General features: G+C 56.8%; 1 protein-coding gene across 1 annotated transcript; it reads left to right on the top strand.

Annotated features, from left to right (window-relative positions):
- Window positions 1–702: 702 nt before the first annotated feature.
- Window positions 703–22,691, top strand: LOC119102921 (Mau2 sister chromatid cohesion factor). The gene is made up of 13 exons (XM_037226369.1): window positions 703–927; window positions 4,403–4,582; window positions 5,059–5,181; window positions 6,434–6,541; window positions 8,011–8,131; window positions 8,942–9,112; window positions 9,405–9,564; window positions 9,945–10,032; window positions 16,715–16,920; window positions 17,340–17,542; window positions 20,483–20,658; window positions 21,067–21,303; window positions 22,683–22,691. The coding sequence occupies exons 1-13, from the start codon at window positions 703–705 to the stop codon at window positions 22,689–22,691; spliced, it is 2,007 nt and encodes a 668-aa protein (XP_037082264.1).
- The last annotated feature ends 1,576 nt before the right edge of the window (window positions 22,692–24,267 follow it).

The raw sequence follows: 24,267 nt of genomic DNA, 5'->3' as shown, positions 1-24,267 counted from the left end.
CACTTCGCTTCGTGAAGTATCATGCGTGCATTTTTAATTATCTGAAGGAACATGCACATCGAATTTATCATAGTTTTTTCGCATTCATGTAAAAAGAACCCAGAAGAACGGAACTGATTTATCCTTTTCCAATCGAGAGAAATACATTATTTAGGTTGAAGACGTTTTTTGGACGGTTCCCCAGTATAAAGCACCCAAATCTGCACTGATATCGGCTTTAATCGCGGCGTTCCCCTCAAGCACCGCCACTCAAACATCCGCCATCCATTTTCCTCCGTCCCATGTGTCCTGTCCCCGTCCCGTCTCGTCCTGTATGCGCCTCAGACAGGGTGCAGCTCTCGCCATCGTGTCAATGAATGGCCTTTTGCGTAAAAGGGTATTTGTGGCCTCTGCACCTCAGTTTCAGACCTGAAACGCCGCTAAGAAGCCTCACCAAACTTCACAGAAGCGCAGGCATGCCCTTTCAACGACTTGTAACTCCCACCGCTCTTTCGCCAGCTACGCACCGCAGGAAGGCCTCATGCTCTCTGTTCCCGGAACGCAATCCATTCACGGCTATGATGACATCATCAGTAGTACCGTAAGTCGGTTTTGTCGCGTATCGACCAATCCAGCACGCTGTTGGAGGCTCCGCCCACGGAGTGACGACAAACCTTTCCCCGCCCGGCGGCAGGTGGCAGCAGCTGTCGCACAGTCTTAAAAATGGCGTCAAGTCAGGATGCTTGGTATCTGTCGTTGCTGGGTTTGGCGGAGCATTTTAGAAGCATTAAGCCACCGGACATAAAATCGTGTGTGCAGTGTCTTCAAGCTGTGTTTAACTTCAATCCACCGCCTCGTGTAGAGGCCAGGACACATTTACAGCTCGGCAATATACTCCTAAGCCACACCAGGAATGCAGATCTCGCCAGAAAGCACCTCGAGAAAGCCGTAAGTAGTTTGTGGCTGCAAAGAAGAGGGGTTTTCAGCTCTATGAATTTTTGAAATTGATGGAAGTTTTGTCTTATAAACTCAGCTTGTCCTGCCGAACTCCTGACCATAGCTGCCACTTTCACTTCGTTAGGCACTGCAATTTCCATAACTTTTGCATGGAATTTGTTGCCTTCTGCTACATACCACTCTTTTATGTTGTACTTTCTGCAGTTGTTGCGTATTTTACGCTGTTAAAGAACTTTATTAGTAAGTTTACCTAACTTCTGGTCTGTTATCATTTGCGAGGGCTGAAAATCATTGGCATCGGTGCTGGGGACAGGGTTTTGCCCGACCCCATGGGTTAGTTGGCGATACATTTTGGGCAGTATGTAAATGAAGTGTGCCAGTACTTTCAGGGCAAGTGTTTTATTGGCCGTTTAAGCTAATTTTATGAATATTTGAAAATGTTGTCACGATTCGTAATGCCAAAACGCGTCGGGGATTTGAATTGTGGGTCAGATGTGGTGCCCCTGATACATTTGTGGTGGCACCAAGCTCCGTCGTAGTAGTTTGGGTAGACATTTCAACAATTCGGTGGGAATGCATTGCCTTTTGCTGCTAAGCTTTTAATGCTCATGTCCTAATGAATTTGTGAAAAAATGTATGGAGCATGCAGCCCCTGTTTAAAGTGATATGCACTCTGAAACATCTGCAGTTCAATGTCTTACTTATGATAATTTTCTGGAGCTAATTGTGGTGCCTATAAAGGGTTTTTTCAGTTATGCAGTGTATTTAATGTCAGATCATTTATATTAAATGCATATGAATGACATGTGTAGCCAATTTTTATTGAATGATACCTGTGATGGGCAGCATTCTAAGGTTAATTCAGTGTTGTAGGCATATCATTAGCCAATTTTTACTGCCGGAATACTAAAAATATATTGAATCTGTCTGGTCTGCAAAAAAGGGTCCAATGTACTTGATGCTTACATGATGTTGTTGAGCTTAACCTGTAGCAAGTGCCAACCTCAGGTGAGCTTAAATTGGGCCAAATTTTGAAATTATTTTCAGGAGTTTTGCTTGAATTATACTGAAGCTGCTGATGACCATGCACCAAATTCTGGGCTCCCAGATTTTTTTTTGTGAGTGCCCTGTAATTGATGCTGCTATGCCAGACATAGTAGGCTTATGTCTGGTGTAGCAGGTTTTTCCAGTTACAATACCTGTCACCCAAATGGCTGAATATTAAATTACTGGTGGTGGGTGGTCAAGCATGTGTGCTCACGGGTAATGGTAGAGTAGTGGTTGAGCTGTAGTTAAGGAAACTAGAGGTACATGATTTGATTCCCCACAGTGCCTGCCCTTCCTGCCAGAGTGAGGGGCAGGTGATGCCACATAGCCTCAGCAGCTGAGTGTGTCATAACACCACCAATGACAGCAAGTAAGAGGGTTGGGCTCAATGACAGAGAGTCACAGGCTCAGTTCTTATCACAGGGATGTTGCACTGGGCATTTTTTGTGTCTGGGAGTCTGGTACTTATCACCAATAACCACAGAATCTGTGAATGATCCAAGGGACCAGCTATAGTCATGGGTAACCCACCAGTCACACACAGCTGATTTGTATGTTGTGCCAGTTTGCCAGTTATTAAGAATTATGTGGATTAAGAAGCATTTTATAATTTGATGGATTTGTGCAGGCGGCAACATTTTCCATGTATCCACATTGGTTATGACTAAGGCTGCAGGTGAAGTGAGTTTTGATATTCACAGATCAGGAATTTTGCAGTTGCATTGGCTTTGCTCAAATGATCCTGGCTAGCCGTGCCTTTAGCTAGCTCTTTTGTCGTGGCCACTTTACAGACAACCGTGAAGTCATAATGAGTATGAGGCATGGTTCTTTTGAGAGCTGTGCTGTAATATTTACAAGGCACTTGCATTAACAAATTTAGGCTAATGTTTTTTCTGCAACATTACAATATCACTGCTGCTCACTGTTCTCATTTTTTGCAGTTGGTGCAGACTTAACCTATCCTGTGCAAGTTTTGGATCAGCTTGTTCTGTGTCATTTTTAGGCAGTGGAGTCATATCTTGGCAACTGGAGGAGATACAGACATAAATCAATCTGTGAAGTGGAGTAGAATGTAGGGTCTACAACAGCCTTCTTGAAGTGGGCCTGCGGCTTATATGTTTATAATGAGTGCTGAAAGCCCAGTTTGTTGTAGTCAATGTCTGTCTGATATATTTGCAGTTACCAAATTATTAGATACAACCACTTAATAGCTTAAATTTTCAAAGTTTATGTCATTCAAGTAATCTTGCTAGTTGTTTTGTCTAAAGACAAGTAATATTCCAGTGTTTGCATTTTTAGATTGGTATTTACAGTTAGGGAGGGCACTTCTCAAAAGCCCACCAGCTCCATTCATGTACATTTTGGCACTGTCTATTATGACTCATTTGTGTCATGCCACTTAAAGCATCTTGCTGATGTGCTGCATATATGATGGATTAAGTAATAACATGCACTCCTGTAACCTGTTATATTCATGCCTACCAAAGAAAAGGCAATGCCTAGGTTACTAAATTCGTGATGCACAACCATGTCAGTCTGATCTGTTTATAACTGGGGACACACTGTGTGCACATCGCAACTGTGCCACCTGTGGTGCCAGTGGGACCTGTCTTGGGTGATGTCATCCTTCACACAGTGACTGTGCCACCTGTATGGCCAGTGGGACCTGCCTCGGGACACAGTAACTTTGTTGCCGGTAACACCAGTGGGGCCCCATCTCAGGCGATGTTGTGCTTCACATAGTGACTGTGTCCCCTGTGCCGCCACTGGGTCCTGTCTCAGGGGACATTGTCCTTCACTCAGCGACTGTATTGCCTGTACCACCCGCGGGCCTCGTCTCAGGCGGTATGGTGGTTCACACAGCGACTGTATTGCCTGTACTGCCAGTAGGACCTGTCTCAGGTGATATCGTGCTTCACATAGTGGCTGTCGCCTGTACTGCCAATGAGATCTGTCTCAGGCGATGTCGTGCTTCACACAGTGACTGTGTTGTCTGTACTGCCAGTGGGACCTGTCTCGGGCGATATCGTGCTTCACATAGTGACTGTCGCCTATACCGCCAATGAGACCTGTCTCTGGCGATGTCGTGGTTCACATAGTGACTGCCGCCTGTACCGCCAATGAGACCTGTCTCAGGTGGTATCGTGCTTCACACAGTGACTGTGTTGTCTGCACTGCCAGTGGGATCTGTTTCAGGCGATGTCGTGCTTCACACAGTGACTGTGTTGTCTGTACTGCCAGTGGGACCTGTGTCAAGCGATATCGTGTTTTACACAGTGACTGTGTCGTCTGTACCGCCAGTGGGACCTGTCTCAGGCGATATCGTGCTTCACATGGTGACTGTGTCGTCTGTGCCGCCAGTGGGACCTGTCTCAGGCGATATCGTGCTTCACATAGTGAATGTCGCCTGTACCGCCAGTGGGACCTGTCTCAGGCGATATCGTCCTTCGACGATGTCAAGTTCGAGTCGGCCAGCGTTCTGGCGCAGCTGTTCGAGCAGCAGCAGCAGCAGAAGTGGGCCAAAGAGACGCTACGACGTGCCATCGAGATTTCGCAGGGCAGCTGCTACTGGCACTGTCGCCTCCTCTTCCAGCTGGCGGTAGGTGCACGCAGTGAAGGCGAGTGGGCCTCAGCACCTCCCATATGCCGCACTAGAGATGCTGATAATGCTGCTGTCTAATAATCTCCGCGTTATGGACGTTTCTTTTTGGTGTATGCTTGAGATGCAGGCTGTTGTTCAGCCTTTCTTGCATTGAAACAGCTCGGCAGCCTGTTTCAGTCCTGCTCATTGCTCTGCTCTGTTGCAGTCCTGCTGTGTGCAATAACATGTCAAGCTGTGCCAAGTTCTTTTGATAGTGTCGTGCCGTGAACAGGCAAAGCGTTTGTATCGCGAGTGTGCGGTGCCGCAGATGTCTGACGCTCGTTGTCGCCGATATCTGATGCTCGTTTTCGCTGATGTCTAATGCTCGTCGCTGATGTCTGACGCTCGTTGTCGTTGATGTCTGACGCTCGTTGTCGCCGATGTCTGACGCTCATCGCCGCCGGTGTCTGACGCTCGTTGTCGCCACCCGCCAGCAACTGCACGCCAAGGAGAAGGACTTCGTGTCGGCGTGTAGCCTGCTAGGCGTCGGCGTCGAGTTCACGCGTATCTCGGGCGCCGGCTATACCCAGATCCTCTTCCTGCTCAGCAAGGCCATGGTGAGTAGGAGGCGGCGTCGCGGATAGTGTGCACTGCGTGCGCGCGCCTCATGCATGCGTGACACGTAGCCCCAGGTATGGTAACTGCAGGCACTGGTAGGCTGGCCCCAGATGGACCAGATTGGGAGCGAGGCGCTGTGACGGGACGTGAGCCTCGGGTGGTGAAGTCAAGCAGGCATGGTCGTAGCGCGTCAACGACGCTTAGACGTCCGTGAATGGACTAAACAGTGTATCCGGTGCAGTGCCGCCCATGCGGGCGTTCGGTGTTGGAATCTCGCGCACGTGGTCAGTGATCTGGTTTTGCGTTTGCAGGGGGCGTGGATGTTGAGCAATGCTGCTATGTCTCTGGATTCCATTCGTAGGGCTTTGATGTGTGTGTGTGGTTTGTTGTGGCCGTGGCGGTGGGCGTGGTCCGTGCACAGTGCGTGCACGAGTGTGATCTCGAAATCGCAGAGACCTGCCTCAGTGCGTTGTGATTGACGCAAGCAACCCTGAGGTGACGCGGTGCGAGCACGTGGTTTGCAATCGGTACAGGGTGCCTGCGGACTTCGACAGGGGTGTGAACTGAGGTTAGGTGCGCACGACGTCAGCATCCTCCGCGACACTGCTTGGCCGAACGTCGGGCTTCGCACCGCCTGCTTTGCTCGCGGTGCCGTCCTGATCCCATTTGTCTTGCAGGGCCACATTTGTGTTGACATTGGTCTGGGCCGCAGGATGCTCGGTCTGTTAGATTGCGTGGTGCCCACGGCCCTCCGTTACATCTGATATTTCACGGATGTTCTGTTGTTCGCCCCTGTCAGGCTGTAACCCGTCTGTGACGTCAATGTAGCGCCGGCGGTGCCGTGAAATTTCCCGCCTAAAGCCGGTGGCTTTCCTTAGAATACGTCGCTAATATTTTTATGCCGTGGTTTTCTCTTCACAGTGTTCACACTGTGTCCCGCTGACGGTATTTCTAGCGCCTGCTTAGTACGTTTCTGATAACTGACGTTGAAGTCACCGCCGGCCAGCCCGTGGTGCGGTTGACCAACCGGCGCTGGTTTCGTGCCACTGAACGCCCTTCTGCGATGTGGCTGACGACCAGCTCCTGTCTGGCTATATGGCTACTGTCTGTCAGCCTGTCCGGCCCGCGCTGTGGTTGGCGTATCGTCCCTGTCGTGACTAGGGCATCGTCCGTGTTAGGGGCTGACGTCCTCCCATCTCGCGGTTGACACATCGTCCGTGTTGTGGCTAACGCGTCGCTTGCTGGATGCAGCTGCTGCTGGCGGAGCGGAAGCTGAACGAGGCGGCACCGCTGCTGCAGCAGGGCGGCCCGATGGTGGAGGCTTGGCAGGGCAGCAACCAACAGAAGGAGTACCTCAAGGTGCGCACCGCCCCCACCAGCGCCGCGGTGTCGGCGGCTCTCGGTCGCAGGCGCACTGGTGCCGGACACGAACGCGCGTCTGTAGTAGTATCAGGGCCGGTTCGTGTGCGCCATATGCGGACACCAGACAGTTCCTTGTCTGCAGGATTCGAGTTGAACGCGGTGTAAGGCTTTGTTAGCACTCGCGTAGTCAGTGTACGGAGCCCTTGTGTGAAGAGCAGAGTGCGGAGCGAGGGTCGACGGCCGGCCGGTGTTGGTGTTGCGAGCCTCGCTGACCGCTCGCTCCGGCCCCGCCCCCTGATCTTGAGGTGTGACCGACCGGACCGGACCGGTAGCTCGTGCGGGTGACCATCGTTCTGCCGTTGCGGGTCCCGGCCGGCCGGGCTCGCGCTCTGACCGGCCCGCCCGACCCGGTCCTGACGTCTCCGCCCGAGTCTGACTTCCCCGCTCGGCCCTGACGTCTCCTCCTGAGTCTGACGTTTCCGTCCGGGTCTGACGTCTCCGCCCGGCCCTGACGTCCCCGCCCGGGTCTGACTTCCCCGCCCGGCCCTGACGTCTCCGCCCGGGTCTGACGTCCCCGCCCGGCCCTGACGTCTCCGCACGGGTCCGACGTCTCCGCCCGGGTCTGACGTCCCCGCTCGGGTCTGACGTCCCCGCCCGGGTCTGACTTCCCCTGCCCAGGCCCTGATGTCTCCGCCCGGGTCATGACGTCCCCCGCCCGGGTCTGACGTCCCCGCCCGGCCCTGACGTCCCCGCCCGGGTCTGAGGTCTCCGCCCTGGTCTGACGTCTCCGCCCGGGTCCGACGTCTCCGCCCGGGTCTGACGTCCCGGCCCGGGTCTGACGTCCGTGCCCGGCTCTGACGTCTTCGCCCGGGTCTGACGTCCGTGCCCGGCTCTGACGTCTTCGCCCGGGTCTGACGTCCCGGCCCGGGTCTGACGTCCGTGCCCGGCCCTGACGTCTCCGCCCGGGTCTGACGTCCCTGCCCGGGTCTGAGGTCTCTGCCCTGGTCTGATGTCTCCGCCCGGGTCTGAGGTCTCCGCCCTAATCTGACGTCTCCGCCCGGGTCTGAGGTCTCCGCCCTGGTCTGACATCTCCGCCCGGGTCTGACGTCTCCGCCCGGGTCTGAGGTCTCCGCCCTGGTCTGACGTCTCCGCCCGGGTCTGACGTCCCCGCCCGGGTCTGACGTCCCCGCCCGGGTCTGACGTCCGCCCGGGTCTGAGGTCTCCGCCCTGGTCTGACGTCTCCGCCCGGGTCTGAGGTCTCCGCCATGGTCTGACGTCTCCGCCCGGGTCTGACGTCCCCGCCCGGGTCTGACTTCCCCGCCCGGCCCTGACGTCCCCGCCCGGCCCTGACGTCTCCGTCCTGGTCTGACGTCTCCGCCCGGCCCTGACGCCTCCGCCCGGGTCTGACGTCCCTGCCCGGTCCTGACGTCTCCGCCCGGGTCTGACGTCGCCGCCCGGCCCGGCAGGTATTTTTCCTGGTGCTGCAGACCTGTTACTACCTATTGGCTGGCCAAGTCAAGTGCAGCAAGTCGTGGCTGAAGCAGCTGCAGCAGAGTGTGCAGGACATCTCGCAGTGGGCCGACGAGGGTGAGAGTTCAGGTTATCGCAGTGGGCCGACGAGGGTAAGAGTTCAGGACATCTCGCAGTGGGCCGGCGAGGATGAGGGTTCAGGACATTTCGCAGTGGGCCGACAAGGATGAGAGTTCAGGTTATCTGGCAGTGGACCGACGAGGGTGAGAGTTCAGGATATCTCGCAGTGGGCCGGCGAGGATGAGAGTTCAAGACATCTCGCGGTGGGCCGACGAGGGTAAGAGTTCAGGACATCTCGCAGTGGGCCAGCGAGGATAAACGTTCAGGACATTTTGTATTGGAACACTGTGATATGAAATACAAATATGAATGCTCAGGTCCGCCTCGGTTGTGTTCGGTAATGAGAACTAGACAATATGTTCGGGTCTCCTGGGTGCCACCAGCTGGGCTATTCATGCGAAATGCTCCACTTATGTTCCTTAGAAAAAAATCAACGTCATCGGTGGCTCTCGCACGCACATCACCTTTTAGCCAGCCATCAACCGCACAGAACTGGCAAGGTACCCACTGTATTCCCCCTGGATATGCCCCATTATTGTCTGCCCAGTAGCTAGCCACGGCTACTGAATCTGTGTCCTGACCCGTCAGCACGCCCTAGGCTCGTGGGGACACAACCGCTGCACACCGCAGCCCGTCTGATCCAGCCCGCTGTTGGACCGTTGCACTATCGCCCCTTGCGTCCTTGGCGCCCGCTCCCTGTGGTATGTGTGGCTGTATATGTGTGTGTGTGTGTGTGTGTGTTTATGGCGGGCTGTGGGCAGTCGCCGGCGGGTGTAGATAGCTGAGCGCGGCCTTCTCTGTTCACAGACAGCGCGCCACCCTCGGCAAGCACGGGCGACATGTTCATGTGGATGCCGAGGGAGGAGCTCTGCGTGGTGGTGTACCTGGTGACGGTCATGCACTCGATGCAGGCGGGCTACATGGACAAGGCGCAGAAGTACTCGGACAAAGCGCTCACGCAGATCAACCGGCTGAACGGTGAGGCCACGACCTCACCCCCTTCCCCCTACGCCTGCTGGACTTGGGCCGGTCGCTCCGGCGGGACGGCCGAGCATGGCGTCGATTGGAGGAGTCGAGGGCGGTGGGGGTTCCGGCCAGGGGCAAGTTTTGGCACGTGGTGGTGACTGACAGTAAAGCTATCAGATGTGCGAGCCATGCTATGTGAGATGCGCCTGTCGCGGCAGCGCTTGAAGCGGGTGGCCGCCTACAAAGTACAGCTTGGCGTGGCGCTCGCTAGATGTCGCCGCTAAGGTGCTCGTTCCACCGGCAGCGACGGCGGACCGGCCGATCCTGCACACGTTCCAGCTGATGATCCTGGAGCACATTGTGCAGTGCCGTCTGGTGATGGGTGACAACGCTGGTGCCATCCAGGAGATCGCCAGCCTGTGTCACATCTGCCGTCAGCGGCCGTCGCTGCTCACCGGCCACAGGTGAGCCGGCGACCGGGCGCTCTGGGCCGCTCGGCGGGCCAGGCCGACTGCGGGCCGGGCTGGCGCGGTGGTCTGGTGCGTGGAAAGACGGCGTTCGTACTGCCGGGAGGTTGTTGTTTTTGCAAACGTGTGCTCAAGTCGTGGGCAGTTCAGGGTCTGCTTCCATTCATGTCACGCTGACATCGACGGGCTTTGCGCTCTTTAACCACCACCTTGACCTGGGGGGGGGGGGGGGGGTGGGGTCATGCTGACAAATGACCGTCGTGCGTCCCCCCTGCGACATGGCCCGCCGCTCGTCGTACACTGCCAACGTCGCTCTGCGAGACGATTGGCTCAGCTGAGCGCGTGCGTGATGTGACGGCGTCACCTGTGTGTGGCAGGGCGCAGATCCACACGGTGCTGGGCCTGTACGCCATGAGCATGAACTGCATGGAGCCGGCCGAAGCCCAGCTGAACGCCGCTCTCCGGGTGAGTGACGACACGACGGCCGCGGACGAGCCCGTCGGGACCCGGCACACGTCCCTGCGCCCGTCCCTCCTTACGTCCCCCTCTGTGCTTCCCTCCGTCCCCTTTCTGCACCGCCGTTCGTCCCTCCAGCCGTCATTCCGTCCCTCCCTCTGTTCTTCCCTCGGTCTGCCCTTCGTTCCTCCGTCCTTTTCTCAGCGCGGTTCCTCCCTCAACCCCACCCCCATCCCTTCGCCCGTCCGCCGTCCCTCTTCGTGCACGTGCGGTTCGGTGTCTCCCCACCTCGGCCCCGTACCGACTCGGAGGCAGTGCCCGTCTGATTTCCGACATACGGGTGTCTGCAAAGCAGCGCAGTCTCGCGCTGCGTTCGCCGCCTCCAAAATGGCCGAGCGATCGGTTCGTAAGCAGTTTTGGTGCGGTGGGTGACGGGGAGGTGAGGGTTGTGCTGCAAAGGCTGTCCCGGGGCATTCCGTTGGTGGTTGTTTTGTGTGATGGCTATCGCCCTGCAGCATTGGCCTGTTTTCAGGGAGGGTAGCACAATGAATGGACGCGGATTTCCCGTGGTCTGTTGTTAACGCTTCACTGTGCGGCCTGTGGCGGTTTCCGTCTTTTGGTGGGCGTGTGCTGCCGACAGCGTTCCTGCAGGCGAAACTGCGCCGTATGATTTACGTAATGGAAAGTACCAACTTAACTGCGTACTGCACATGTTAACCCTCGCGCCATCTTTGATGTCACTGAGTTTAGGTTTCATGTGATCATTTAGCTTCCATGCGTAAGCTGTGTAAGCATATGTAAGTCGTTTGCTCCAGCTTTGTCTAGGCGACTAGTGCTCATAAGATATTCGTCTTAAATTTTCAAGTGTTTTTATCTCCTAAGAGCTCGATGAGGCTGGTCCAACACGGATCTTCCGGCTAATCAGCCCAGGTGTCGTCTTTTTACGAGTTTCAGACTAGGCGGGCCTGTTCCTCTCGTAAAGTTTGGATTGATCCGACAGCTGCCAGCCTCAGCATGGATGAAAAATGAGCGTCGGCTTGTCCTCCCGATGGCCGTCGGTCCCCATCTTGCCCATACGGGACCGCTGTGCAGCCACCCTCCCGGACGACACCGAGGGTGACGTCAGTACCCAGCGTAGACAGCAGCGGGCGCTTGGTGGCCGTCCCTCAGCAGTCTCCGCCAGCGCCGGCTGGCCCGCCCGGCGAGCGGCCGCCAGCGGGCGCCCGCCAAGCCGCGTTTCGGGACCGGGACCGGCCGTCCAGAGGCGCCGGCCCGCCCGCTCCGTACCGCTGCACACTCGCCGACGACAGGCCCGGCCAGCCCTTCAACTGAGGCGTCATGTCCACCTGCCAGGCCGGCCTTGTTTGCGGCGTGTTGTGTCACGGTTCTCGGGAGCGCTGTCGCCCGCGAGCGGATGAAGCCGGCCGGACGGGTCGGCGGCGCGGGTGGTCTCACTGCGGCGCTCGCCGTGCTGGGCGACGCGCCGCGCCGCTGCCGGACGGACGGGCACGGGCGGGCACGGGCGGCTGGTCGGCGCGCCCACCGTCCCGGCGCGCCTCGGAAACTCCGCCGCTGCCTGCGAGAGTGCGACAGCGCGCCGCTCAGCCGGCCGCAGGGGCTCCAGGCGGATCTGGGGCGTTCCCACTTGACTTTTCCATCCCCTTCACCCCCTTCAGCCCCCCCCCCTCCCCGCCCCGCCGATGCTGGGAGGCTTTGTCGGGTGGGGTGTAACTTATGCTGCCGAACGGGACGAATTGACGAGCGGATCGTGAAAGGGCGGCATGGACATTCGCCGTCTCCGGGCCAGGGTCGAAATGTTTTATTTCTCTAAAGGTTCTCACACCTTTAGAAAGTTGCTTTTTAGCATTGTAGTGGATGGCATGTTTTGGTCGGGTTTCCAAAGTTCAAACCAATGCAAAAGGTATCATAAATGTACTACAACTTGTATGATATTCATTTTATGATCCTTTATTGTTCGGGGTAAAGGTCACCCACCACCTGTGCGCTGTCGGCAACGGAATCTTTCTACCCGTTATTCCTGAGTCAGGCATGGCTCAAGAATAACGGGTAGATGGATTCCGCTGTTGAAAGCCCGCTGGTGACGCGGACAGTGGACACCTGCATTCACTGATGTAGTATAGCCTGATCCCGTTAAATTTAACGACCCTTTATTGGTAGTGAAGGTGAGCTGTCGCCAGCGAAGTCTACCCGTTAATCCTGAGCCAGACACGTTGACGGAGCCAATTTTGGTGTGGGCTCCGCGAAGCCACAATTTTCCTCCGAAGGTCCGTGGTTTGGATTTTTCTTTGAGCCATTTTCACGGCTGGCTTCGTCTTTGACTCCATCATTTTAAACGGTTGACTTCGGCTTTGGCTTCTGCTTTACCATCGTTAACGGACGGCTCTGACGTCGGCCTCAAACACATCGCATTATCGACCCGGCTTGGGCTGCAGCCAAAACGACCTGGCGGTTATTCTCAGGACCTTTAAGTTGCCGCGGAACCAAGGTCTGGAAAATTATCAACCACCCTGTAAAAGCATGATAGTGTTTGGGGGTCCCATACAGTATAAGCAGACGCGAGAATGGTTGCCTTCTCAGAACAGCGGTGTACGCTAGATTCGGCTGCAGCTTCGTTCTCATGATTTTAAACTCACGGTTAAGCCTTGACTCGCGTTTACGACGCTGTTCGAAGCTTGAGCTCGAAGCCGCTGATTTTGTTTTCATCTTTGCGTGCGTAAGGTTCCGGCTTCGCGGCATAAGGTTCCGGCTTCGCGGCATAAGGTTCGGGCTTCTCGGGATAGGGTTCTGGCTTCGTGTGCGGAAGGTTCCGGCTTCGCGGCATTGAGTTCGAAAACACCGGCCTCGGAATGGGCTTTATATAAAAACGGGTAAGTTGACTTTAGCCCCGGCTCCACAGTTTCAAGCTTGAAAACCGCGGCTTCGACTTCGGCTTCATGTCATTGTCTCGCCTGGGATTCGGCTTCGAAGTTGTAAGTCTGGCTTCGTCCTGATCCCTGTTCTGAACATTAGAGTAATATTTCTAAGTCATGTTTCCAGTTTGGTAGAGCTTCGGGTATTTGCATTGATATGCGAAGAGAACTCGGGACTGATTTCTAGTTTTGGAATGGGCTGCGCACAAATGGAAATGGAACGCACGAAATGGAAAAGGCTGGCATATGTATTGGTGTCACAGGATACGGGGCTGGTTTGCTGATGTCCGCGGTTGGTTACGATCGGCTGACGCAGTCAGGAATCTGGTTTGTGTTCAATATCATTTGCAGTTCAGAGAATGAAACTCAACAAATAAAGGCATCAAATTTTGGCGAACGTTATATATTTATATGTATATATATATATATATATATATATATATATATATATATATATATATATATATATATATACATATATCTTAAAAAATGTGTGTGATATTGGCATATGGCATTATCAGTGTTGCATTTGTTCTCAGCAGCCCTGTATCTTCAAACTGAAATTCTCGTGCGCGGGGCTGAAGGACTAGCGTGGGAACGTCTTCAGAGAACGGGAAGTGAGGATGGAGAACCTCGGTGGAAACGGGTGTAGGGGTGGACATGACACCTCGGTGCGAGTGAGCGCTGTCCGCCGTTGGGCTGAACAGCGTCGGTCCACGCTGGCGTGCGGGCGAACCCTGGCAGACCCGGCGGGCCCGGCGCGGTAGTCCCCCCGCCTCTGCGACGGGCGGCGGGGCGTCGTGGCTGCTGTCGGGTCTGCCGCAGTAGCCTTCCTCCCGCCTCTGCGACGGTCGGCGAGGCGTCGTGGCCGCTGTCGAGTCTGGCGCAATAGTCTTCCTCCTGCCTCCGCGACGTTCGGCGAGGCGTCGTGGCCGCTGTCGGGTTTGGCGCAGTAGCCTTCCTTCCGCCTCTGCGACGGTCGGCGAGGCGTCGCGGCTGCTGTCGGGTCTGGCGCAGTAGCCTTCCTCCCGCCTCTGCGACGGTCGGCGAGGCCTCGCGGCTGCTGTCGGGTCTGGCGCAATAGCCTTCCTTTCGCCTCTGCGACGGGCGGCGAGGCGTCGCGGCCGCTGTCGGGTCTGGCGCAATAGTCTTCCTCCTGCCTCCGCGACGTTCGGCCAGGCGTCGTGGCCGCTGTCGGGTTTGGCGCAGTAGCCTTCCTCCCGCCTCTGCGACGGGCGGCGAGGCGTCGTGGCCGCTGTCGGGTCTGGCGCAGTAGCCTTCCTCCCGCCTCTGCGACGGTCGGCGAGGCGTCGCGGCTGCTGTCGGGTCTGGCGCAATAGCCTTCCTTTCGCCTCTGCGACGGGCGGCGAGGCGTCGCGGCCGCTGTCGGGTCTGGCGCAGTAGCCGTCCTCCCGCCTCTGCGACGGGCAGCGGGGCGTCGTGGCCGCGGTCGGGTCCGGCCTTATCCGTCAGGTGTACCGCTCTAAAGGGCACAGTTCGCGCCGCAATGGACGCCCACGTCGCGTCCGTTTCACGGCGCGGTTTTTCTGATGCCTTCAAAGCGGATCTCAACGATCACAACGCGTCAAAACGGATCTCAGCGATCGCTTGGGCTCAGTAGCCTTTAGTCATTGGCTCGGACCTGCAACTTTTGCTAGGAAGGGCATTGTTGCGTCGTGATCCGATGGTGGCGTGATAATGACGAACTTGACGGCGGCGCCAGTGATGAGCCCGACTTCTGGTGGATCACGCGGTGTCCACCCCACTTCCGACTGGCGGCGCGCATTTTGAGTTAATTCCGGTTCCGAGTCAAGGATATAAGCCCATTTCGGAGTCTCGATTCCGATGGAGTCCACTATGGTAACAGCACGTAATACAAGTCAGAAAAGTACAAATATCATGGGAAGAATATTGTGATGCGCTCAGTGCTGCGTGTGGTCTACGTAAAGAACTCGGAGGAAGAATTATTTTTAGCTACATTTCTACTCCAGTGGTTCCAGCGCATGACCGGGATTACTTGAAATCTGGAATGTTTTACAAGTCTCATAGTGTCAACGCAAATTAAGATATTATTATAAGTCGTTGCCAATCGTTGTACAGAAACTGATAAGCACAGGGTAAAGCGCAATGCATCCTTTGGATATTGTGGATATCAGGACCCAAGATGGTCGTGCTGACCAAACAGCAAACTGATGAGATGACAAGCTGTTGAATGAGTTTATGCCAGAACACAGTTAACGGAAAAAAACAAGAATCGATAATCCGAAGCCATTTGCAAGAAACCCCTTCGGGCCGTTTGGGCTGCTCTGTATATATATATATATATATATATATATATATATAATATACACATATATATATACATATATATATATATATATATATATATATATATATATATATACTGTGTGTGTGTGTATGCATTATAATATATATTTATTATATCAGTCAAAATATTAAAGTAACAAATAACCTACAATGAAGTAAAGTGCACGAGGGACATGGAGAAGAAGGTGGTAGAAGGCGCAAGCGATAGAGTGGCGGTATCCCAACGGCTTCGTGCAAGGAGAGGTCGATATATTTTATCACTCACCCACGAATTACTCCTGGGGCAGCACCGGAGATGCAAAGGAACGAAGGGCCCGACAACTGGGAGTTAAGATTAATCTAGTAAAAGAAGCATTCGCCGTTTTTGCAGGGGCACGTTGTCTGTCGCAGGTGCAGTAGATGCCATCATAGACGACAAAGCACGCTTAAGCTACCGTGGAAGTGATATGCCCTGCACTGTTATTTTTTGCGCTGGTTTTGGCGTTCACACCCCAAAGCATGTCAACTTGAAGCCCCAGAGAAAAATCCTAAGGAGTGTGGATAATCTTCAGTTCTCATGAACTACCTGGCCTGTAGCACGTTGGCCTTTTCAGCAGTAGTCTGGTCGCCGGCAACGGCGACCTCTGCAAGGAACGGTGCATTAAGGCGAAAAGGGTGCCGTTTTATGCGAAATATCCGCGGACGAGCGTCGTATGCTCCGGCCAGACTTAGCAACGGCGCCGCGGGCACGACAGCTGCGCCTCTCAAGGAGCTGGCCGTGCCGGGCATCAAAGGTGTGCAGCACCACCCTAATACGCCACAACCGCGTCCGATGGAGGGTATCGGGGGTATCATGAAACAAGAGTTGGTTGGCCACACCGGACTTTAAGCGGATCACCGGTGGATGACCGGATCCACGGATCCAGAGGTGCTGCTCAGGTGATCGGACGCTACTCCGCGCGCGTGCGTCAGGTTGACCGACGTGGCATTTGGTCTGCTTACTGGAAACAAGACGTAGTGCATTATTGCGGCTTCAAAATAATGTTCGTGGTGTGTATTTCTCGATTTTGTAATTGTAAGAATCTGTGCCACTTTCAGTTGTGTACCGATTTCAAGCAATCACCCGCTGCGGGTCACAGAACTGTAGCCCCGGCTTTGATTTTCAATGAATTATATTCCGCTTTGGCTCAGGAAAGATGGGTGGATTCTGGGTAACCCCTGGCTCCACCTAAGATCAAGCACATGTCTGGTGATAGCATGATCTACATACCTCGACGCCGGCATTGGACACTATAGTTAGGCAGGTTTAGAACATTGGCTTCGTTGGCTTGCTTTGGTGTTTTATATTCGCTACCTGTGCTGAGTTGCGCGTGTTTGCCATGCGACTACTTCGTGATCCGTCGTGACCTGCGGCTGACCTCCACTGACCCACCGTGACCTTCTCCACGTTGCAGACGTCGCAGGAGCGCGAGCTGTGGACGTTCGTCAACATGAACCTGGCGATCGTGTACCTGCGCATGGGTCGGCAGAGCGACTTCCTGGGCCTGCTGGACCGCATCAGCCCCGAGTCATTGCCCTCGCAGTCTCACAGCCTGCGCGCCGCCAGCTACTACGTCCAGGGTCTGCACGGCTTCTTCCAGCGCATGTACAACGACGCCAAGTACGCACCGGGACTGGCCGGGGTCGCAAGGGGGCGGGCGGTGGCTGGGTGCAGGCCGTCCGATAGGGACGGGTGTGGCGCGGCACGACGGCCCCCGGCCAGTGTCAACGCGCCCATGGGAGCCAGGGGTGGGACGTGAAGTCACCCGTCCGTGTTGACTGGAGCACTCCTCCGCCACGCCGTCAGCCTTCAGTCGCGCCATGGCATGACCCGCTGGGCTGGTGACACTGCCTCACTGTGGGATGGTTGTTGGCCCTGTCGGTGCGAACCGGGGCCGGCCGGCTGGCCTGGCGTACTCCGTGTCTGCGCCTGGTGCTCCGTCTGCCGCTGGCGCCGTCCACCCCCGCGTGGGTCGTGCTCTGTGGGCCCTGTCCCGGCCACCGTCCGTCCCACACCGACACCGCCTGTTCGTCCGGCAGGCGGTATCTGCGGGAGACGCTGAAGATGGCGAACGCCGAGGATCTGAACCGTCTGACTTCGTGCTCGTTGGTGCTGCTCGGCAACATCTTCCTCTCGCTCGGCAACAACCGCGACAGCTTCAACATGGTCACGCCGGCCATGCAGCTGGCCAGCAAGATCCCCGACATCAACATCCAGCTGTGGGCGTCGGCCGTGCTCAAAGGTGGGGACCGGGCGTGTCTCCGCCGCCGCCGCCGCCGGGGATTCCCGGCCGCACCGTACGTTCCCGGACGGCGAGCCTGTCCCGGGCGGGGCTGGCAGGGCGTGGACCATTGACGGAGCGAGCCGGGACGTGGCGGGGCGGCGGCGTGCACCCCTCACACATCTCGTGAAAGTTTGCCGTGTAGTAACGCGATGGCTTTATGTAAAGGGCGTGGGGCGCGCCGTCCTCACAGGCCGTTCCCACGCCGCTGGCGTGCGAGCGGCCGCCGGCCCGCCCTGGCTGCGGCGACGGCGTCTCGCGTGTCCGGCGGCACAGGCTCGGTATCGGCCGGCGCCGACACTGATCGGCCGCCGTGGGGCGCAGTACCGCTAGCCGCGTCTGGCCGCGCGAAGGACGGCACGTCCGGCGGTGAAAGGCTGTCTGGCGAGCTGGCGGTGGCCGGCTGTCGCGCTGTCCGGCGAGCCGCGCCGGCGCTCCGCAGACTGTCCGATCTCCGGCTGATCCAGGCGCCGCGTGCCGGCCCGGCGCGGACCTCCCGCGGCTCGCGGCTCGCTGCTGCCTCCCGCTGACTCCCTCTGGTCTGGGACACGACCACGACCTTTCGCTAACCTCCGCCGGCTCGTCGTGACCTTTCGCTGACTGGTCGTTGCTCGACGTCGCCTGCGCATCTCCACCGGCTCGTCGTGACCTATCGTGACCTTCCGCTGACTACCTGGTCGTGGCTCGGCGTCGCCGGCGCGTCTCCGCCGGCTGGCGGCCGGACAGTCCTCTGCTGGCAGTCGTCCCACGGCGACCCGCGCGACCTCGTTCCGCCTGGCTCGGGCAAAGGGGGCGTGCAACCGAGCTGAGCGCCCAAAAAACGGCGCCCCGCTTCCTGGTGTGGCGAAGAGCCTGCAGGTGTTGCTCGAGTGAGAGTCACGCGGAACGTCGGTTTGCGGTGCGGGATGTCGTGCGAGACTCTGCAGAACGGGTCGAACGCCGGCGGGGAGGGCTGAAGCTCGGCCGGCGATGGCATCGGACACAGGAAGGCGTGTTTTTGTTGCCTCGCCTTCTGGTTAGTGGAGTTTTTCGTCGGCCGGCGGCTCATTTCCTGTGCAGCAGCGCCCAGACGTCGGCAGCTTAGAGGACGGATTGTCTGTTCTCGTTAATACGCTGCGGTGGCCTGTTGTGCTCCGCTGCTGAACCCAGACTCGCAACCTATGGCATTCTGCAGAGGTGTACCATCAAACGTGCACCAAAAAAGGCAGACATTGTCTGCGAATTAGGATCAAACAAGGAAGGTACCTTCCAGGAATGCGCATTAGGAGCAGACGAGGAAGGTGACATCCAGGAATGCGCATTAGGAAGAGACAAGGAAGGCAACGTCTAGGGAAATTTGGCGCGATTCTGAGTCATTTCCATGCGCGCGCGAACGTGTCTTCGTAGATGTGTGGAAAGGCCTTTGTTTTTCCGATCTCTCCCGTTATGAAGGAGCATGTGAAGAGTTCGTTACGCCCATGCTGTCTGGGCTCCACTGACGCCACACCAGATGATTTTGGAGCCACCGCCGAGTGTGACCCAGCGGTCCGCCGGACAGCGCAGCCCACGCGCTGCGCGCCCAACCCAACAGCACGTGCTGTGTCAACTGAAGCTAGAGGTGGCAGACTGTTGACTGGGCCTTGTTCCGTGTTCGCGTGTTGGAACTAACACTGACTGGCGTCTAGGTGCTTCGCTGATGATGGCTGGTGGATCACGTTCCAAGCAAATGCGCAGTTGTTTCAACATGGGTTCCCCGTCATTCGGCAAATCGCATGCCGTATGTGATATGCACCTGGCTGTTTAGAAAAACGTCGGACATTGTATTATCCTCATTTGTAAAATATCAAGCAGTTACTGGGCGTCAGGTGTGTCTTCTGTTTCTTCTGCAAGGCTCTCAAAGTCAAGATATCAAAGGTCCGCTGGAGCAGTGGACGTGATGTTCGTAAGCCGATCAGATCCATTGCGAGGTAATCTTGACATGGTATCGTATGGCTTACCATATGCCCGTTATGAAAGTCCTGATGAGTCCAGTGGTGTGGGAAGGCGGCCAGGATTTCGTTCGAATGCTGCCAAAGCATTTGGTGGGTGTGGTCGACATGGGAGCGCCCACCAGATCAGGACCTGGAGGCACTCGTGACGAACGAATGCGGCTGAACATTGGTAAATGCGCAGTGCAGCTGTAGTCATTCTACCCGCTGTGAACGGGTAGACGTTAGTAAATGGTGTAATGCAGTTGTCAGTCTACCCGCTGTGAACGGGTGGATGTAAATAAATGGTACAGTGCAGTTGTGGTCAGTTTACCCGCTGTGAACGGCTAAACGTTAGTAAATGGTGCAGTGCAGTTGTGGTCAGTCTACCCGCTGTGAGCGGGAGCGGTCCGTTTCATTCTGTTTATCATCAGGGAAACCCGGTAACAGCGTCACGTGATTTCTGTTAGAAGTTCCGTACCCTATGAGGCCACGTCACGATTCCGTTGCAAAGTCCCCATTGCCTTATCCATTGGATGAGGCTATAAATGGATCCATGGCATTTTCCCTCACAAAGTGGCACAGTCGTTCCGTATTTCCGCGTCCTCAAGGCAGTGTTGATCCCCTATTTCGAGTTCGAGGGACGTTAATGCATGGTGTTTGGATTTGATTGAATCAAGAGTACTCTAGTCAGCGCGTCGAATATGTTGATATTCTCTCTCTTTGGTTCGGAGTGTGTTGAAGCAAGGCAGTTGATAAGAAATTGTCATTCAACAGCCTCCAGCTTTTTCCGGCGAACTTAACGTGCGTAGACGAGTGTCATTTGTATGAGTAACCAGTACTGCGTGATGGACCGCTGTGTGACTTTTCGCTGCATTACCCTCGCGCTACGTCATTCGAGGCTGGCGCGGCTGTGGCCTGTCCCTGACATGCATACGGCCTCTGTGATCGACAGATCTGTACCGCTCCTGCGGCGAACACGCCAAGGAGAGCGCCGAGCTCCAGAAGCAGGCCAGCTTCTCGCAGACGCTGGTCAAGGACCAGTTCGCGGCGTCGCGCTCCCCCCATCACGCTCTGTTGCGCTGGACGGACGGCCCGCTGCCCAGCGAAGCCGGCTCCTCGCAGCCGACGGCCGCCACCAGCGGCGCGCCGACGCCGGCGCCGGCCGTCACCGCCGCGCCCGCCACGGTGACCGCGTCCGGCCCGGCGCCAGCCGCCGCGTCCGCCGGCGTGCCCCTGCCGGCCTCGGTGGCGACCCGGCCGCCGGCTCCAGCGCGGGCGCCCGCACCGGCCCCGGCGCCGGCGCCGGCGCCGGCTCCCACCCCCGCCCCCGCCCTCGCCCCAGCGCCGACTCCGGCTCTCACCGTCGTCCCCGTCCCTGCGCCGGCACCAGCTCCAGCGCCAGCTCCAGCTCCGGCTCCGGCGCCAGCTCCACCTCCGCCTCCGGCTCCGGCGCCCGTGGCGGCGATGAGCGGGTCTGCGCCGGCCGTGGCGGCAGCCTCCATGCTGGGCGCGGCCGTGTCGCTCTCCGGCTACCAGCCGGCTGGCTACGCGGCATCGGCCAGCCCGGCGGCCGCCGGCGCCTACGGCGTGATGGACGTACATCACGGTCGGCACCCGGCGTCGACGGCGGCGGCGCACCACCATGGCGTGGCGGGTCTGGTGCTGCCGCCGCACGGCGGCGCCGGCTACCCGCAGGCGCATCATCACCCGCTGGCCGGCCTTCAGGCCGTCTACCCGCCGGCCGGGCCTGGCATGATGTCGCTGCATCACTACGCCGGCCACCACTACCCGGCGGCGCCCGACGGCGGCGGCGGCATGCACTGAACGCCGCGGCCGGCCGCGCGCCGGCCCGCACTTGTGATAGCAGTACAACTCACCGCGCCGCGCTCCGGGCGGGGCGGGCTCGCCGTCCCGCCCCCGTTCCCGCCCCCGGGCGGCGGCGGGGCCACGGACGCGCCGTGGCGCGCGGTTAACGTACCGGCCGCGCCGCTGGCCGACCCTTATTTCGCCGGGATTGTGTATTTATTCGTCTTGTATGCTTTTTATTGGAGTGCAACAGTCGGTAGTGTTGAGTATGCAGCAGATTGTTTTATGTATAGATTTTTAGCTCATAATAAAACCATGAACATCTCGGCTGGGCTTTAACCGCAGCGCTGTTTTCCGAAAAGTCTCGAAACGGGACGCGACCCTGACCTACCCGTTCAGCGAACTTATCCGTCCTGCTCGGCGAGATCTTCGCGGAGTCTGCTATGCCGCGGTGCATGTACTCAGAATGATCGCACCGACCGGAGACAGCACTAGAAGAAGTCGGCCAAAGCCGGCGTGGCTGAAAATCGATGCGACGGGCGCCGGCGGCAGTCCAGGCTTCGCCCTGTTTGCTGATGACGGCTCTGTGGGCTGTATCAGGGTCCGCTGCACGGAGGGAGTTCGGACGACCGCGGGGCTCCCGGTGCCAGCCGCGCGCAGCGGAGCCACTCCCCAGCGCGGCTGCCTTCCGGCCACCCTGCCGCCTTCTTCCCCGAAGACGAAGAGGGCGGTCATCGCCCGCCGTGGCCATGTGCTCATTGTCCCATGATTCGGTGGACGCTGCTCCGGGCGAATGACAGATGCGAGCTACGGGCGAGTGCCCCACAGTGTTCGCGCCGTGGCGAGGTGGTGGTGGAGCCGTTATTCGCACTGCTGGCCTGTGCTGGCGACACTTCTGGCCCAGGTGTGGACATTTTTGGTCTTCGGTTTTTCACCGCAGCCCCTCCCCCTCCGAAAAAAAACAAGTGAAAAGTCCTGCGGGCTGTAAGTCAATGTCCTTTTTTGACGTTTACACCCGTGAAAAATTTTGACCCGAGGCCGTATAAGGTGGCTGATCAAGGCCTATAAACATAGACCTGCAACGCCTGTACATGTAAGCCTACCAAACTTACAATTCTTCGATTCCCATCACTTGGAACTCTGGCGCTTGCCTTATCTGACTTATGGGGCAGCTTCAAATGGTGCTTGGATATCTCTGAAGTGCATCAGTGACTTAAAAGCACACTCGCAAATACAAGCCAGCCGTGAAAACGTGTTCGTAAGTTGGGAGAACGAGGTGATGTTAGGCCTGTGCAGGCGCACCACTATGGAACGTTGACCTGACCTGATCCGGCCCCTGCCGAAAGGTTGAATAGGTATCAATGGGCGCCTCATGATCTCAAGTCTTGATATTCGTTACTTAGGCCCCATTTGTCTCGGTTAAACTGTATTGTGTGTGTTCAGATTTACATGCAAGTGCTTACACATTTTATGGTGACTTCAAAAGCTTCTTGAGGTCATACACTTAAGCCGCTTTCAACTTGTTTCCGGTAGAGCTTCTCGCCAGCATTTTCACCTTTTGCATGCGCTTTTCTGAGCGCCGAGATTCTGGGGCGTCCAAACGTCCACCTTCGCACGGGCCTTGCCAACGAGCAACCCAGCTTGACTAGCGCGGATCGACCGGCCAGATGCGGAGCCGCGTTCTGTACCTGAGCCGTGTCCGGATCAGGCCGCGCAAACCACAGCCGGCCTTGTGGGGGTCACCGGCAAGGAGCTCACGGCGGGATGCTCTCCCAAGCCCACGCTGGCTTCCGTGCTGGCGGATTCTTCCAAAACCGTAAAGTGGCTGGCGCCTGGGTGTGAGGATGAAATGCGGTTTCTTGCCATTTCATGCCGCCCCGGAGATAGCCAAAATCATGGTCGGGACATTCGGCTCAGCGAGCGGCTGGCGGCTCCCCTGACGGTACCACGTGTGTCGACGGGTGGTGCCCACGTGTGTCGACGGGTGGTGCCCACGTGTGTCGACGGGTGGTGCCCACGTGTGTCGACGGGTGGTGCCCACGTGTGTCGACGGGTGGTGCCCACGTGTGTCGACGGATGGTACCACGTGTGTCGACGGGTGGTGCCCACGTGTGTCGACGGACGGTGCCCACGTGTGTCGATGTACTGCGACCTCTTCCCAGGATTCCGCCCGCTAAAAAGCATCTACTGAGAACGAGTGCGTATCACGCGATCAGCGTGGTGAGAGCAGGCATGTGACTGCTAATGAGCGAACGCTGCACCCACGAAGGAATCACCGATGCCATCGTCACGTTGGGTAGGCATAACAAGCCGTAAAAAACATGTTGCAATCGTAAACATTGCAACACTGGCCAGAGTAAGATCCCTGAGTGCCTGATAGAGCGACGCCGCGGTAGAGTGCATTGGATGAGCGGTGATGCATTATTTATCGTGCTAAAGCCCACGGCAACCAACCGGGCACTGCAACCCATTCTCGAGCAACTTTGTCGTTATGCGGGTGAATTCCAATGAAATATATGCGGGAACATTCGAGATAACAAATATGTCCATCGAAGTGACCCTTGTATACCTGCGTCTCGTGTAGAAAACTGGTGTGCGTGCGCATGCCGTTCGCATGTAGATATTTAAGAGCGCGGTACCCTGTCGTAGTTGCGAAATTTGGAAAGAAAAAGCGCATGCATGCTTACAAGATTTTTTAACGCATTGTTCACAGGACTCACGCAAGCTACGAAGAATGCGTGCGGTCATTCGCAGAGGTTCCTCAGGCATGCAGGGTTTGCAGCTTGAAAATCGATATACACTCACGATCTGGCGTGCAGCGCGTACTGGCGATTTTATCGGACTGGCCATTCATCAAAAAAGATCGCCGATTCCTGGAAATATCTGACATTCCATGTGACCGCACCTGATTGTGTCTTCGGCGCTGAACCT

Source organism: Pollicipes pollicipes, unplaced genomic scaffold, assembly GCF_011947565.3.
Source record: "Pollicipes pollicipes isolate AB1234 unplaced genomic scaffold, Ppol_2.1 Scaffold_5724;HRSCAF=6776_pilon_pilon_pilon, whole genome shotgun sequence".
In the NCBI taxonomy this organism is placed as follows: Eukaryota; Metazoa; Arthropoda; class Thecostraca; order Pollicipedomorpha; family Pollicipedidae; genus Pollicipes; species Pollicipes pollicipes.
Note: the sequence above shows the minus strand (reverse complement) of the source record. Positions and strands in the feature narration are given on the sequence as shown.